This window comes from Salmo salar, chromosome 09 (assembly GCF_965601325.2).
Source record: "Salmo salar chromosome 09, fSalSal1, whole genome shotgun sequence".
NCBI lineage: Eukaryota > Metazoa > Chordata > Actinopteri > Salmoniformes > Salmonidae > Salmo > Salmo salar.
Genome location: NC_138299.1, coordinates 64,757,417 through 64,773,768, shown reverse-complemented (window position 1 = coordinate 64,773,768; position 16,352 = coordinate 64,757,417). Strand labels below are relative to the sequence as shown.

General features: G+C 41.3%; 1 protein-coding gene across 13 annotated transcripts in view; it reads left to right on the top strand.

The window, feature by feature from the left end:
• Positions 1-16,352, top strand: part of prom1a (prominin 1a) — a 123,432-nt gene that overhangs the window by 32,459 nt on the left and 74,621 nt on the right. For 9 of the 13 annotated variants that reach the window (XM_082955862.1, XM_082955854.1, XM_082955857.1 and 6 more), the window contains exons 2-3: positions 8,500-8,558; positions 9,239-9,265. In XM_082955862.1, the coding sequence (XP_082811988.1) occupies positions 8,500-8,558; positions 9,239-9,265 (86 nt within the window). The remainder of the gene's footprint in view (positions 1-8,499; positions 8,559-9,238; positions 9,266-16,352) is intronic. The other 4 variants (XM_082955858.1, XM_014211859.3, XM_014211862.3 and 1 more) reach the window with 1 other exon arrangement.

Genomic DNA, 16,352 nt, shown 5'->3' with positions numbered 1-16,352 from the left:
TTGGAGTGACAGGCGTTAACTGTTATGACAGTTAACGCTTGCCGCACCAATGTGTCGGAGGAAACACCGTACAACTGGCTACCGAAGTCAGCGTGCAGGCGCCCGGCCCGCCACAAGGAGTCGCTAGCGTACGATGGGACAAGGACATCCCGACCGGCCAAACCCTCCCCCAACCCGGATGACGCTGGGCCAATTGTGCGCCGTCTCATGGGTCTTCCGGTCGCGGCCTGCTGCGACACAGCCTGGGATCGAGTGTCTTAGACCGCTGCGCTACTCGGGCGGCACTTAAATTACCCATTACGTATTGATCAATACCCAGGTTAACCATCCAACCATTTCATGCGGATAAATTACCTGATGCATGGAAAAAGTCACGACCGGGCTGATGGAAACAGGAAATGCCGCTACAAATGAATAAATGCTGACGGACAATTTGTCCGTTCGACATGGTGGGATATTTTTGTGTCTGTAAAATTAATTATGCCAGATATGGCAGTGGAAACACCTTTATGCGCAAATATTTATATAATAACCGTTATATCGAAGTAAACTTGGAGTCACGCAATGACTCACGAAAGCACAAGGTGGTGAAAGTGCACTGTGATTGGCTTGATGTTCCTTTCCAATAAATATTGAGGGTCTTATTCTGGTGACTTGATGATCAATGCTCGGCTGCCATTTGACAAATAACAATAATCTCACCCTTACATTTACATTTAAACTCAGTTTTCACAATTCCTGACATTTATTCCTAGTAAGAATTCCCTGTCTTAGGTCAGTTAGGATCACCACTTTATTTTAAGAATGTGAAATGTCAGAATAATAGTAGAGAGAATGATTTATTTCAGCTTTTATTTCTTTCATCACATTCCCAGTGGGTCAGAAGTTTACATACACTCAATTAGTATTTGGTAGCATTGCCTTTCAATTGTTTAACTTGGGTCAAACATTTCAGGTAGCCTTCCACAACCTTCCCACAAGTTGGGTGAACTTTGGCCCATTCCTCCTGACAGAGCTGGTGTAGTAGAGCATGGTATGTGCAACGCCAGGGTTGTGGGTTCGATTCCCACGGGGGGCCAGTACAAAAAAAAATGCATGAAATGAAATGTATGTATTCACTACTGTAAGTCGCTCTGGATAAGAGCGTCTGCTAAATTACTAAAATGTAAATGTAAAATGTAACTGAGTGAGGTTCTTAGGCCTCCTTGCTCGCACACGCTTTTTCAGTTCTGCCCACAAATTTTCTATAGGATTCAGGTCAGTGCTTTGTGATGGTCACTCCAATACCTTGACTTTGTTGTCCTTAAGCCATTTTGCCACAACTTTGGAAGTATGCTTGGGGTCATTGTCCGTTTGGAAGACCCATTTGCGACCAAGCTTTAACTTCCTGACTGATGTCTTGAGATGTTGCTTCAATATATCCACATAATTGTCCTTCCTCATGATGCGATTTATTTTGTGAAGTGCACCAGTCCCTCCTGCAGCAAAGCACCCCCACAACATGATGCTGCCACACCCGTGCTTCACGGTTGGGATGGTGTTCCTCGGCTTGCAAGCCTCACCCTTTTTCCTCCAAACATAACGATGGTCATTATGGCCAAACAGTTATATTTTTTGTTTCATCAGACCAGAGGACATTTCTCCAAAAAGAACGATCTTTGTCTCCATGTGCAGTTGCAAACCGTAGTCTGGCTTTTTTATGGTGGTTTTGGGGCAGTGGCTTCTTACCTGCTGAGCGGCCTTTCAGGTTATGTCGACATAGGACTCATTTTACTGTGGATATAGATGCCTTTGTACCTGTTTCCTCCAGCATCTTCACAAGGTCCTTGTCTGTTGTTCTGGGATTGATTTGCACTTTTTGCACCAAAGTACGTTCATCTCTAGGAGACAGAACGCGTCTCCTTCCTGAGCGGTATGACGGCTGCGTGGTCCCATGGTGTATATGTTTGCGTACTATTGTTTGTACAGCTGAACATGATACCTGCAGGCGTTTGGAAATTGCTCCCAAGGATGAACCAGACTTGTGGAGGTCTACAATTCTTTTTTTCTGAGGATTTGGCTGATTTCTTTTGATTTTCCCATGATGTCAATTAAAGAAGCACTGAGTTTGAAGGTAGGCCTTGAAATACATCCACAGGTACACCTCCAATTGACTCAAATGATGTCAATTAGCCTATCAGAAGCTTCTAAAGCCATGACATATTTTTCTGGAATTTTCCAAGCTGTTTAATTTAAAGGCACAGTCAACTTAGTGTATGAAATAATCTGTCTGTAAACAATTGTTGGAAAGATTGCTTGTGTCATGCACAAGTCATGCACAAACCAACTTGCCAAACTATAGTTTGTTAACAAGAAATGTGTGGAGTGGTTGAAAAACGAGTTTTAAACCTGTTGGGGATACCCCTTTCTGTTCGGATCCCGTTAACGGGATTGGTTGACAAGATACAACGCGCGAAATTCAAAACAGAATAAATCGAATAATTTAAATTTCTCAAACAATCAACTATCTTACACCCTTTGAAAGATAAACATCTCCTTAATCTAACCACGTTGTCCGATTTCAAAAAGGCTTTACGGCGAAAGCATAAAGTTAGATTATGTTAGGACAGTACATTGACAAAACATTACACACAGCTATTTTCAATGCAAAGACAGGCGTCACCAAAAGCAGAAAACCAGCTAAAATGATGCAATAACCTTTGACAATCTTCATCAGATGACACTCCTAGGACATTATGTTAGACAATACATGCATTTTTTGTTCGATCAAGTTCATATTTATATCCAAAAACAGCATTTTACAATGGCGGTGAAATTCAGAAAATATTTTCCCTCAAATGCTGCCGGTGAATCAGCGCTACAATTTACAAAATTACTATTCGAAAACATTGGTAAATTATAATATTGTCATTCAAAGAATTATAGATTAACATCTCGTGAATGCAACCACATTGCCAGATTTCAAAATAACTTTACTGGGAAATCACACTTTGCAATAAACGAGGTGCTATGCTCAGAAAAATAGGCTAGGCGATACAGGTTAGCGCCATCTTGGAACCATCTAAAATCAAATATACTTTTGTAAATATTCACTTACCTTTGATTATCTTCATCAGAAGGCACTTCCAGGAATCCCAGGTCCACAACAAATGTAGTTTTGTTCGAAAAAGTTAATAATTTGTGTCCCAATAGCTCCTTCTTGTTAGCGCGTTCTGTAGGCTACTCAAAATGTACCGAAGCGCGCGGGACTTGTCGCCACGAATGAGCAAAAAATAAATATTTACGTTCGTTCAAACATGTCAAACGTTGTATAGCATAAGTCTTTAGGGCCTTTTTCAATCAGAACTTCAATAATATTCAAGGCGGACGATTGCATTGTCTTATAAAACGTTTCGGAAAGAAAGGGTCCCCACATGCATGCGCGTCATAGTAGACATGGCCATCCGCCTGTGACCTAGTTTACAGCCTTCTCGTTCGGTCAGTTTTTACAGGAGAACACTCAAACCACTTTGTAAAGACTGTTGACATCTAGTGGAAGCCTTGGGAAGTGAAAAATGAATCCTAACTCACTGTGTGTTTCAATGGCAAAGGCTTGAAGTGATTCCACACATCAGATTTCCACTTCCTGTTAGGATTTGTCTCAGGGTTTTGACTGCCATATGAGTTCTGTTATACTCACAGACACCATTCAAACAGTTTTAGAAACTTTAGAGTGTTTTTTATCCAAATCTTCTAATTATATGCATATTCTCGTTTCTGGGCAAGAGTAGTAAACAGTTTCAATCGGGTACGTTTTTTATCCGGCCGTGCAAATACTGCCCCCTATCCCCAACAGGTTTTAACCTAAGTGTATGTAAACTTCCAACTTCAACTGTACGTAGCCTACCAATACCCACACTGTATCTGCGAGCTGTTGGCTAGTGTGAGCTGTTGGCCAAGTCCAGAGTGGGCACATTTGCTTTATAAAGCAACCGTTTTTGTGACAAAACCATCACTACAGTTGAAAATGCAATGGAAAGCCATTTAACTTGTATTTTTTATGGTAATTTAACCACAAAATATTTTTTTTATGTGCACTACATCATCATGCACAGTCTTTTATTTGCAATAATTCAGTTTGATGGAAACATCTCTGGTGGGAAAATGTGCATATAGTTTTATGCAGATGTTTTAATATTCACATGAAAATCTGTCAGCAATTGAATGAAAACCTAGCAACAGGAGAAAAGAAATTGGTCCACCAAGCCAAAACTTTGGCAGTGATATAATTTAAGTGTTCCCATCTCATGTTACATTTTTTGTATGGTATAGAGAACAGTAAGTGCCTCTTTTCAGCTTAATTAAATAATTTAAAAATAATAAACATAAATACCATATTTACATTCATACCCTTTGCGATGAGTCTCGAAATTGAGCTCAGGTGGATCCTGTTTCCACTGATCATCCTTGAGATGTTTCTACAACTTGATTGGAGTCCACCTGTGGTAAATTCAATTAATTGGACATGATTTGGAAATGCACACACCTGTCTATATAAGGTCCTATATAAGGTCCTCCATAGAGCGCCGAGACAGGATTGTGTCGAGGCACAGATCTTGGGAAGGGTACCAAAACATTTTTGCAGCATTGAAGGTCCCCAACAACACAGTGGCCTCCATCATTCTTAAATGGAAGAAGTTTGGAACCACCAAGACTCTTCCTAGAGCTGGCCGCCCGGCCAAACTGAGTTATCCGGGGAGAAGGGCCTTTGTCAGGCAGGTGATGGTCACATAGACAGAGCTCTAGAGTTCCTCTGTGGAGATGTGTGAACCTTCCAGAAGGACAACCATCTCTGCAGCACTCCACCAATCAGGTCTTTATGGTAAAGTGGCCAGACTGAAGCCACTCCTCAGTAAAAGGCACATGACAGCTCGCTTGGAGTTTGCCAAAAGGCACCTAAAGACTCTCAGACCATGAGAAACAAGATTCTCTGATCTAATGAAACCAAGATTGAACTCTTTGGCCTGAATGCCAACCGTCACGTCTGGAGGAAACCTGGCACCATCCCTATGGTGAAGCATGGTGGTGGCAGCATCATGCTGTGGGGGTGTTTTTCAGCGGCAAGGACTGGGAGACAAGTCACGATGTAGGGAAAGATGAACAGAGCAAAGAACAGAGAGATCCTTGATGAAAACTTGCTCCAGAGCTTTCAGGACCTCAGACTGGGTCGCAGATTCATCTTCCAACAGGACAACGACCCTAAGCACACAGACAAGACAGTGCAGGAGTGTCTTCGGGACAAGTCTCTGAATGTCCTTGAGTGTCCCAGCCAGAGCCCGGACTTGAACCCGATCGAACATCTCTGGAGAGACCTGAAAATAGCTGTGCAGTAACGCTCCCCATCCAACTTGACAGGATCTGTAGAGAAGAATGGGAGAAACTCCCCAAATACAGGTGTGCCAAGCTTGTAGCATCATACCCAAGAAGACAAGGCTGTAACCGCTGCCAAAGGTGCTTCAACAAAGTACTGAGTAAAGGGTCTGAATACTTATGTAAATGTGATATTTCAGTTATTTTTTCATGAATTTGTACAAATTTCTAAAAAACTGTTTTTGCTATGTCATTATGGTGTATTGTGTGTAATTTGATGGGGGGGAAAAACATTTAATCAATTTAGAATAAGGCTGTAGCATAAAATAAATTGGAAAATGTCAACGTGTCTGAATTCTAACCGAATGCACTGTATATTGCAGCCTATTAGAGGATCTGGAGGCATGGCTTGTTGGAGTTGTGGCCTTGGGTTTGCTTTCCTTTTGCCACCCATGGGCGAAAGTGTCATGCCAGTTCATGTGCTATGTGGTACTCTGTCAATAAAGTTTGAGCTTGTACACTGCCAGTACTGCAGTCTTAATGAGACTGACATAAGTGCATGTGATACTAAAGAGGTCCATTGTCAAGACAGTCACCATTTCATTACAATATGATTTGCCAAATGTATTTTATTAGCCATACATTTTAATGTAAACATATACTGCATTTCTTACAATGTAATATATTTCACAAAGCATTTCCAAGTGCATTTTAACATTTATTTTCGAAATATATCGATAAATACATGTGAAAATATTGTTTAATGTATTTCAGAATGTATTTTGAAATACATTAAATTGTTCTCCCAATGCATTTAACATATATTGTGAGTTACATGTTACATACATTTCTATATACATTCTAAATACATTCTGTAATATATGTTGGAATGTATTTAAAATGCTTTTTAAATACCTTATTTGGCCAATTTCTTTTTATATTTCACATGCATCCTAAAAAAAAGTATATAAAAAAAGAATTATTTTAGATTCATTTTCATTTTCTCCATAAGATTACTACTTTTAAGCTGCTGCTGCTTGCTATACAGGCCAGCCCCTCTACCCTGATATGTACTGTAGCTAGCTAATGTGATTACACAGAAGGTTTCTGTAACAGGCTGCCCAAACCGGCTCTGTCTATCCCACCAGACACATTCATGACACGCAGGTTAAAATACCAAAATCAACTGTGAACCAACTATATTAATAACATTCCTAGCTAATTTGTCCACGGAGGTAAACATTGGGTTGTTGTTTTACCTGAAATGCATATGGTCCTTTTTTTTGCTGGATCTTTCTAGAATTTTTACCCATTTTGAGTCACACAAAATTGTGTGTTCCCTACTCCGACAATTAATCTACAGATAAAAAGGGGAAACCTAATTAGTTTTTTGTTCATTTTCTTAATCTCTCCTCGTTCATCTTTCTTTTTCTGTGGATTTGATATGGCGGTTGGCAACCAATTTTAAGGTGCAACTGGAGTGAAGTGAACTGGAGTGGACTGAATTGCAGTGAAGTGTGGACCTCGTTCATCTTTTAGTCACCCAGGAGGGTATATGCACGTAAAAACCAGTGAGTAGATGGGAGAGGCGAGACTTGCATCGCGTCAAGCTCTAAAATGGAAAAACGTCTGTAAATGTATTTTGCAACACTCGCACACGCAACGCGGCCGGTTTGGTCAGCATGTAAGTCATCTTCTGATGAGCAAACCCACTGACCTGGTTAATGGATTTCCCCCTTTTTCAGAATGTGAGGGGATATTGACAGTGGTTGATTCAATGTCAAATTGAACTGTCAGAAAAGTGAAACCAGAGGTCTTTCTTAGATTCACTTTTCAACCCTGGGGGGAAACCAATGGGTGAAACGTGAGCAATGTGTCAAAATAATTTTTACTAATGACTATTTTCTGGTAAGGACAGGGATGTACACCCCAATCATATGCGAACATGTCCTAATTTCAACATAATGTAATGTCAAGACAAAGACAATGAAGTAGGTTTTCCATGGAACACGTGTTAGTTTGCCGCTCAGATCTTCATAAAAGCAAGAATAATTGGGTGAAAGAGAAGCCCGAAGCGACCTCCTCTCTTAAAACACAGCCCATCCTTTGAATAATAGATGACCCATCTTTGCAAAAAAAGTGCCTGTCAACGATTCCCTCCCTCCTTAGCTTGTCTTTATTAGCATTTCTGTCTATTTCTGCCTGTGATTTAAAAAAAAAAACTGCATTGCAGCAAAGGAAAGCCCCTTGTCTTTCTTTTTCCATCTTTGTCTTCTGCGCTTTAAGCCTCTGAGAGGCATTGCTCTACGCTGTCATCATTTGTGAGAAATGAACAACCCCGCTGCAGGTCAAATAGCTGTGGGAAGAGTACCCCACTCCATGCTCTATCAAGCTCATGCCCCCAATATGCCACATAGAGAGGGCATCGAGTGGGTTGGAGGAGAGGCAATCTTGGAGAATGTTGTCGCAGTATTTTTGTCCTCAGCTGTGTGTCTCAGTAATATGATGTTCGCGGAGAGCGTGGTGCTTGACCCTTTCACTTCACGAAAGCGTGGTGCTTGACCCTTTCACCTCACGAAAGCTTGGTGCTTGACCCTTTCACCCCATGACTTTGCTATCGCCTCATGTCAGTTTGACTCCTAACAAAATAACATCAGTAGCTATGTTTGTCCTCACATTGAACTGAAGGGTTCTTTTGGATTTTTTTGCTTCGTAATCTGAACAGCTTTTGTATGTCAACATTCTTTTTTTTAGCTTTGTTATGTGTTTAGATTTGACCTGCACAATACATTTTGTCCATAGAAAAAAGTGGATGTCTACAGTTCTACAGTTACTATAAGGTTTCATCCACCGCCAGTGAAGATGCAATAGCCTTTTGTTTTCTAGATCAGTGGATAGCTTTGCTGAACACACATAATTAAATAGAACACTATTATTTTTGTATCTCTTTGGCTGAACCCCTATGGATATGATATATCATTTACTACTGTACAATTTAGAGGGTAAAGGTGGTCCTCAGGGGGTTGTGTTATAAACGTTTCTGTACTGTACTTATGGGGAGGAACATGATGTTGCGTTACCTAACTATGACAGTGCTGAGCTGTGACAAGGGGGCTTCACGCTGTGTCTGTTTCCTCCATGTCGTTTCAGATCTCGTCGTCAAAGTAGCCAAGGATAAATTTGGCGCCATTCAGTCGGAGTATCAGAAGGTAAGTGCGTTGTTTGTGTACACACTCTTATGTTTTTATGTTTGCCTGTGGTTGGTTCTAAGTTTTTAGGATTTCACATTCTTATTAGTGTCACCGTTTTTCTTCTGATACGGACATGACGCATATTTCCGATGTCGCGAAGTTGGCACCGCCCTTTCTGTTCTAAAGCAGTGCGTTAATTGCTTGTGGGAGCCAAGGTATGGCCGTCCTTTGTGTTAGTACACTGGGAAAACAGTAATTGCCTCTGGCACTGTGTATGAAAACAAACAGAGGGAGAAATCAGTTGTGTTTTTGTCTAATAAATAGCTCTAATTAACAACTTGTTTTCTTTGAAGATCTAGGTTTCTCCTGAATCTTCAGAAGAAAAGTGTTAGAAAGTTTCCAGACAGAATTTTAATGATTTATTTATTAAATCAGGATTAAACTGTTTTGAAGCCCCCCCCCCCCCCCCCCCCAGTCAATGGCGTGCCAAAATGTTGAAACAGCTTCAAAGATGGAGTGTACAATATATTAGAGTCTATAGATGCTCTTTCTCTGTGTGCAAATGTCTGGATATGCATGTCAATTCTAAGTTTGATTTTCTGCTTCATTATTTGGTTTTGTATGGCTTTTCCCTTTCTTTGACTCTGCGTTGGCTTTGTCTTCTGCATGCCTTCTTCATCTGACTTGGCAACCCTCAGCCAGAGAACGTTGTTCTGACGCTCCAGGTAAAGTCTGCACACTACCTAGCTTCCTTTACCTTCATTCACCTGTATGGGCCATGTCCTTCCCCACCTACCCCTCACCCATCTAGCATCCCTTTAGCTCTCCCATCTGTTGAACTGACCCAGCGGGCAAAACGTCAGACTTTGCAATGATAACGTCAGGTTGTATACTTGTGGCAAAATGACATTTTGTTCACGCGTCTTTTTAGCATACTAGAAAAATACCTTTAACTGATTGTGATGTGGTTGTCTGGCATCTCTTCAACCAGAAAAACAGATTTCAATAAGAAAATGATGTCATTACTTGGCACTTCTCCATGACAAATTTTGCCAGCTGGGCTGGGGGTTCTTGGAGACTACTTGTGGTTATGTTCATCATTGGAAATCCATTCAAAGTTATATGACAGTCACTGTATACCCAATGGGTTTATATGGGTTTGTACTATACCATATTAAGTGCCTTCATTAATATGATCATGCCAGTCGTACAATAACAGGCACAATTCATATCTGTGTATGAGCAATTTCCTAAAGGGTCAGATTTGTTTCGGACCAGGGATTTCGATGGCAACCATTCAGTCAGGCCGTGTAGTTTCCTGAATCCTCTGCAGTGTGTTTTTCCCTCTTCTCTCCCAGACAGCCAGTCAAACCATTGCCATGCCGAGCCTCACTTGAGCCCTAGATGTGCTGATGTGGCCAGAACTCCAGTTAATTCCTAAGACACTGACCCCCCTCCACCCCATATTCAGTACAGTCCTAGTCCATAAAGACCCTCATATATCACATTCCCATGTGGTAGGCGAACCTGCTGGAGACTGGAGGGGTTAGGTGATGCTTATCATCATATCGCTTACCATTATGTCAAGGGCAGTCTTTAGAGCGCCGTTTTAACCATGTAGAGGGTTGTTGGTAAGGATTGGACAGAGATTACATTTTACTGCTACCATTACCATCCTGTGATACACTCTCTCGCAATCGGACAGTTATTCTGGAGAGAACATTTGTCGAAGTCACTTTTTCTCTCCTTGTTATGCACTGAGAGAATGGCTGTGTGTGTGTTTTCATCCCTAATTGGACAAATGCCAGTAGCAAGCAAGTAGCGGGCGACCCACCTGGGATCTTAACCTTGAGAATTAATCAGATCACATAGCGTTGAGTTACACACTGTGCCCTTGCCAGTTGCCACCCAGTTCAAACAGCTGTGGGAAGCATTTGACAGAAAAATCCATCTAAAACGCGACTGTAGTTGACGTGCAGAACCCTCAACAAAGACAAACAAAACCATCCATGGGCAAATGATGAGGCCAAACCGTCAGAGCTGGTCAGACGTGGCTGCTTCATACATTATAGTAAAAGTCACACATTCCCTCCATCTCTGAGATTTACCACATCTGATAATGTGGAGAAAAAGAAGCCAGGGCGAAGGGGGCTTTAGGTAAGACAGGATTTTTCTTTATCCATAGCCTCCAGGAACTACCTGACTGACACCCAGTGAGCCTTACTCAGCCAAATAGTGGCTTTGGAAGTTGGATTAACTGAGCAGCTGGAGATTTAGAAACTGTCCCCAAAGATTTCCAAATTAGCAGAAGAGGAAAGGAGAAGAGGTGGAAAAAGTTCCGAATAGATTTGAGCCCAAGCGCTAAATGGCAAAGCAGCAAGCAACTGCCACTAAAAAAACAACTTCTCATTTAGAAAACAGCCAATGTGGCATTCGATATGAGTCAGAAAAACATTTATTCTACTGTCAAAATTTACTACAAAGTGTAATTAGGATCATCTTGGAATTTTGTGAAACTTGTGGCCGTGACTGCATCACAGTGTAAATGAAGGTTGGGTTTGTTTCATCTGGCAGCACACAAGTCATTATCAATTCAGGGTGCAGCTACATGCGACGCAATCGTAATGCTCGTGGCCAATTTGGGTTGATTTTGGATATCCCTATGGGGCTAGTTAGGGTCCATCGGTAAATTACACAATGTACATGGGACAATATGTTCAGCCAGGGGTACCCCAACTTATTTGGATCAGCGACCCATTTAGATTTATTTTTTTTCATTGCGATCCACCATGTAAAAAAAAGGGACGTAATCATAGCCGAATGTTTACTTTTTTAATTGGGGCTATGACTATTACAAATCAGTCTGACAGTACTTTTGACAGAATTTCAATCTGAAGGAAGTATGGTTTGAAGTGACTGAAATGCATCAGAAAGGTATTGGGAATTTCAGAAGATCAGGCAATAATTTGTTATTATATTCTGTGTAGAAAAGAACATCATATAGGATGATGTTTTTTTCCTACCAGTCTGATTTAGTGCCTGGTCTTGTCAACTCTGTTCTAATGAGACCTGTGCGGCTTGAGGGAAACAGAAGACGCATACGTGTTGCTGAGATTGTTATCTTTCAGTGACGGGGTCGTCATATTTTTGTTGTTGCTTTAACCGTTCAAAGAATAGAGCCACATTTGTAGGAAGAAAACAGAAACCAATCTGTTCATTATAACCGCATCTAGTGGCTAATGGAGGTTACTGACGCAACACCGGTTCTATGAAACAAGTGCAATTGCTTATTTATTTTCTCGCAACTCCATTTTCAAATCAGGTGTAAACCACGTGGTGAATTTGCCTATATGGGTAGGGTTCAATTTAAATGTTTATTACAGAAGAAATATCCCAAAAAATATGCATAACCATGGTAGCAATTGAAATGGAACAGTTTGGGGATAATGGGAAAATTATTCGACCGAAGGTGAGTACAGTCGTGGCTAAAAGTTTTGAGAATGTGAAAATGTATATTTGTGTCAAAGTCTGCTGCCTCAGTTTGTATGATGGCAATTTGCATATACTCCAGAATGTTATGAAGAGTGATCAAATGAATTGCAATTAATTGCAAAGTCCCTCTTTGCCATGCAAATGAACTGAATCCCCCCCCCAAAAACATTTCCACTGCATTTCAGCCCTGTCACAAAAGGACCAGCTGACATCATGTCAGTGATTCTCTCGTTAATACAGGTGTGAGTGTTGACGAGGACAAGGCTGGAGATCACTCTGTCATGCTGATTGAGTTCGAATAACAGACTGGAAACTTTAAAAGGAGGGTGGTGCTCGTTGTTCATCCTCTGTCATCCATGGTTACCTGCAAGGAAACATGTGCCGCCATCATTGCTTTGCACAAAAAGGGCGTCACAGGCAAGGATGTTGCTGCCAGTAAGATTGCACCTAAATCAACCATTTATCGGATCATCAAGAACTTCAAGGAGAGCGGTTCAATTGGTGTGAAGAAGGCTTCAGGGTGCCGAAGAAAGTCCAGCAAGCGCCAGGATCGTCTCCAAAAGTTGATTCAGCTGCGGGATCGGGGCACCACCAGTACAGAGCTTGCTCAGGAATGGCAGCAGGCAGGTGTGAGTGCATCTGCACGCACAGTGAGGCAAAGACTTTTGGAGGATGGCCTGGTGTCAAGAAGGGCAGCAAAGAAGCCAATTCTCTCTAGGAAAACATCAGGGACAGACTGGTATTCTGCAAAAGGTACAGGGATTGGACTGCTGAGGACTGTGGTAAAGTCATTTTCTCTGATGAATCCCCTTTCCGATTGTTTGGGGCATCCGGGAAAAAAGCTTGTCCGGAGAAGACAAGGTGAGCGCTACCATCAGTCCTGTGTTATGCCAACAGTAAAGCATCCTGAGACCATTCATGTGTGGGGTTGCTTCTCAGCCAAGGGAGTGGGCTCACTCACAATTTTGCCAAAGAACACAGCCATGAATAAAGAATGGTACCAACACATCCTCGGAGAGCAACTTCTCCCAACCATCCAGGAACAGTTTGGTTACGAACAATGCCTTTTCCAGCATGATGGAGCACCTTGCCATAAGGCAAAAGTGATAACTAAGTGGCTCGGGGAACAAAACATCGATATTTTGGGTCCATGTCCAGGAAACTCCCCAGACCTTAATCCCATTGAGAACTTGTGGTCAATCCTCAAGAGGCGGGTGGACAAACAAAAACCCACATATTCTGACAAACTCCAAGCATTGATTATGCAAGAATGGGCTGCCATCAGTCAGGATGTGGCCCAGAAGTTAATTGACAGCATGCCAGGGCGGATTGCAGAGGTCTTGAAAAAGTATTGACTTTGCATCAACTTCATGTAATTGTCAATAAAAGCCTTTGACACTTATGAAATGCTTGTAATTATACTTCCGTATTCCATATTAACATTTGACAAAAATATCTAAAGACACTGAAGCAGCAAACTTTGTTGAAATTAATATTTGCGTCATTCTCAAAACTTTTGGCCACGACTGTACACAACAGTTCACCTGTGAATCCAGTTCACTTGTGAATCCAAACATTACACTGTTTATTTTACGTGCATTTTACATTTACTGTACTTTTCACCGCATTTGTTGATAACAACATCAAAAAATAGATTTTACATTCTGTCACATGATAAGATTATTCATGTAAAATGTGGTTTAGATGCAACATAAGACAAAACAATTACAAGGCTTTGAGTGAGAGGACTAACTGGTGTCTCCAAGTGTCCAAACACCTCTCCAAAAGCTTGCACAGTTCCTGAGTTATTTCAATGCACTTTTATGACTCAAAGAAGTGTCTCCAACTATAATGTACTTTTTTGAGCTCTCCTAGCTGTGTCGTTGATGAACTAGAGCAAACACACCTATAGTTGTTTACTTTGGAACACAACTCTGCATCCCCGCCATCACACAATTACTGTTGTTGTTTTCGCAGTCCAAAAACTGTCCATTATAAATCCAAATCTGGTTCAGGTGGGCATGATTTGAAAGCTTGTTCTATTGCCAACATGACTAGCTAAGTTATAAAATATGATTTTACAGTGTTAGGCTTTTACAAGGCAATTCAGAGAAACAGATGTTAATTTTGGTGGGCATAGAAAGGAGTCATGAGTGCATTCAGATGTGTTTGCCATGGTAAATTTTCTTCAAAATAGACAAACATAGGCTCATTCTGTCCAGAACAACCCAGGGTATGATGCCATGTCACCTTGTAACTGTACATCAAACATAGTGATCATAAACGTTGACACTGTATATGACATGAGTTTTATGATTTGGTAATATGAAGTGTTTGACATCAAATACTTGTATGACATCAAAGCGGTATTTATTATAATCCTCCACGTCTCATTTTTCAACGTACAGTACATCATCTTCATTTACAGCATTTCCCTCACTCAGACAACAAAACATTTGCTTAAATTGCACAAATTATCGGGAGGGATGGGGGGGAAACTTCTTGTCGTGCGCAGTGCTCAAGTTCTGAACGTCTGTCAAGTCAAAACCCATACAGCACTGAGAAGCGCACAGCCAGAGCTCTAATGTCATGTTTAGCATGTTACTCTACAGCCACTAAGTTCCCATTTAGATGCTTATTAGTGTCCAAATTTGCCATTTTCAACCCGTATACAGGAACAAATATTTAAAGCATTTAATGAGAAAACTAAAAGTTGTGCTACATGAAAATATTGTCTAATTTACATTGTGTAATTTATTGATGGTCCCTAACAAGCCCCGGAGATTGGCTATCCAAAGTTAAACCAACTTTGCCACAGTCGCCTAGCTGAAGCTAATTGGCAAAATAATCTGGCTAACACTTCCCAACTGCGAACACACACAAGAGACACCCACATCAAACCACACCCCAAAACCAACTCGCGTTTGATTTCAGTGTTGGCAACTAGCATTTCTTCATAAACCAAATCTAAAACGAGGCCAAACCAGGAAGTGCAGTTGCCCTTTAAAAAGATTAAGATTAGAGGGAATCAGTAGGGAAAGCCATGAGAAGAGCCCAAGTCATTCAGACGTTTTGATAGCGGCCCCTTTGATCCTTTCATAACGAAGCAGCCCATTGAACATCATTGTGACAAGTTACATACGGTGCAGGAATTACTGATCCCTATTGATTTTTCCAATTTTCAAAGCCCTCACTTACTTCAGTTGACATAGGAGAAGATCAGTGCGACGGCAGCCTTACATAACAAGGGGAGATGGGAGACAGTGTTCACGATAACCAACAGGGTCATTTGAGCGCTCTCAAGTTCGGCCCATGTGCTCAAGCCTATATGTGACTCACCACCTGGATTCGGTCTCATGTAGCAAAATGTGAAATGGTGTTTTTTACGTTGGATAAAAGTATAGACTCAGAGCTACAAAATGGTATATCATACATTGCATTTGAGGAACAATGGGAAAGTAATTCTGCTTTGAAAGTTGATCCAATTGTAAACTCACTTTTGAGAAAATTGCCTTTGAATGTTTTGGTATCTCTTCTTTGTCTACACCCATTCAGCATCATTCACACCCTCTTAATCTTTAGCCCCACCCATCTCGTTTCGCTCTCGGAGCGCATACTTGACGCTCTGGCTGATGATTTGTTTACCTCTGGATTACATGAAAACAGCCTAACCAGCTCTGCTGGCAACAATTTCATTACGCTTTTTTTGCAGATGTTTACTGACACCAACCATATTCAACGGGTATTGTACACACGTCACGTAACGTTAGCTAACGAGCCAGCCAGCTAGCGTTAGCTAGTTAAACAACAATGAACAAAGTGCCAACAATGAACAAAGTGCCAACAATGCCTAACATTAGGCTCTAACTAGAAAAGCAAACAGCTCTGGGAAAGGAATAATAACGTCCGCTAGGGAGCCAGTCAGCTAACATTAGCTAGCTAGCTAACAGTACACTAGCTTAAGACATATAGCTAGTTGGCTAGGTAAACAGTGAACCTAGCTAGGTAAACAACGTTTAAGATCACACACATCACGTAACGTTAGCTAATGAGCCAGTCAGCTAACGTTAGCTAGTTAAACAACAATGAACAAAGTGCCAACAATACCACAGTGCTGGGAGCAAACCAACCAGGTCCAATGTTAGCTAGCTAACATTAGGCTCTAACTAGAAAAGCAAACGACCCTGGGAAACAAATAATAACGTCAGCTAGGGAGCCAGCCAGCTAACGTTAGCTAACTAGCTAACAGTTCACTTTAGCTTGAAATTAGACACGTGAAATATCTGAAAATGTAGCTAGCTAACGCTTGACTATCTTACC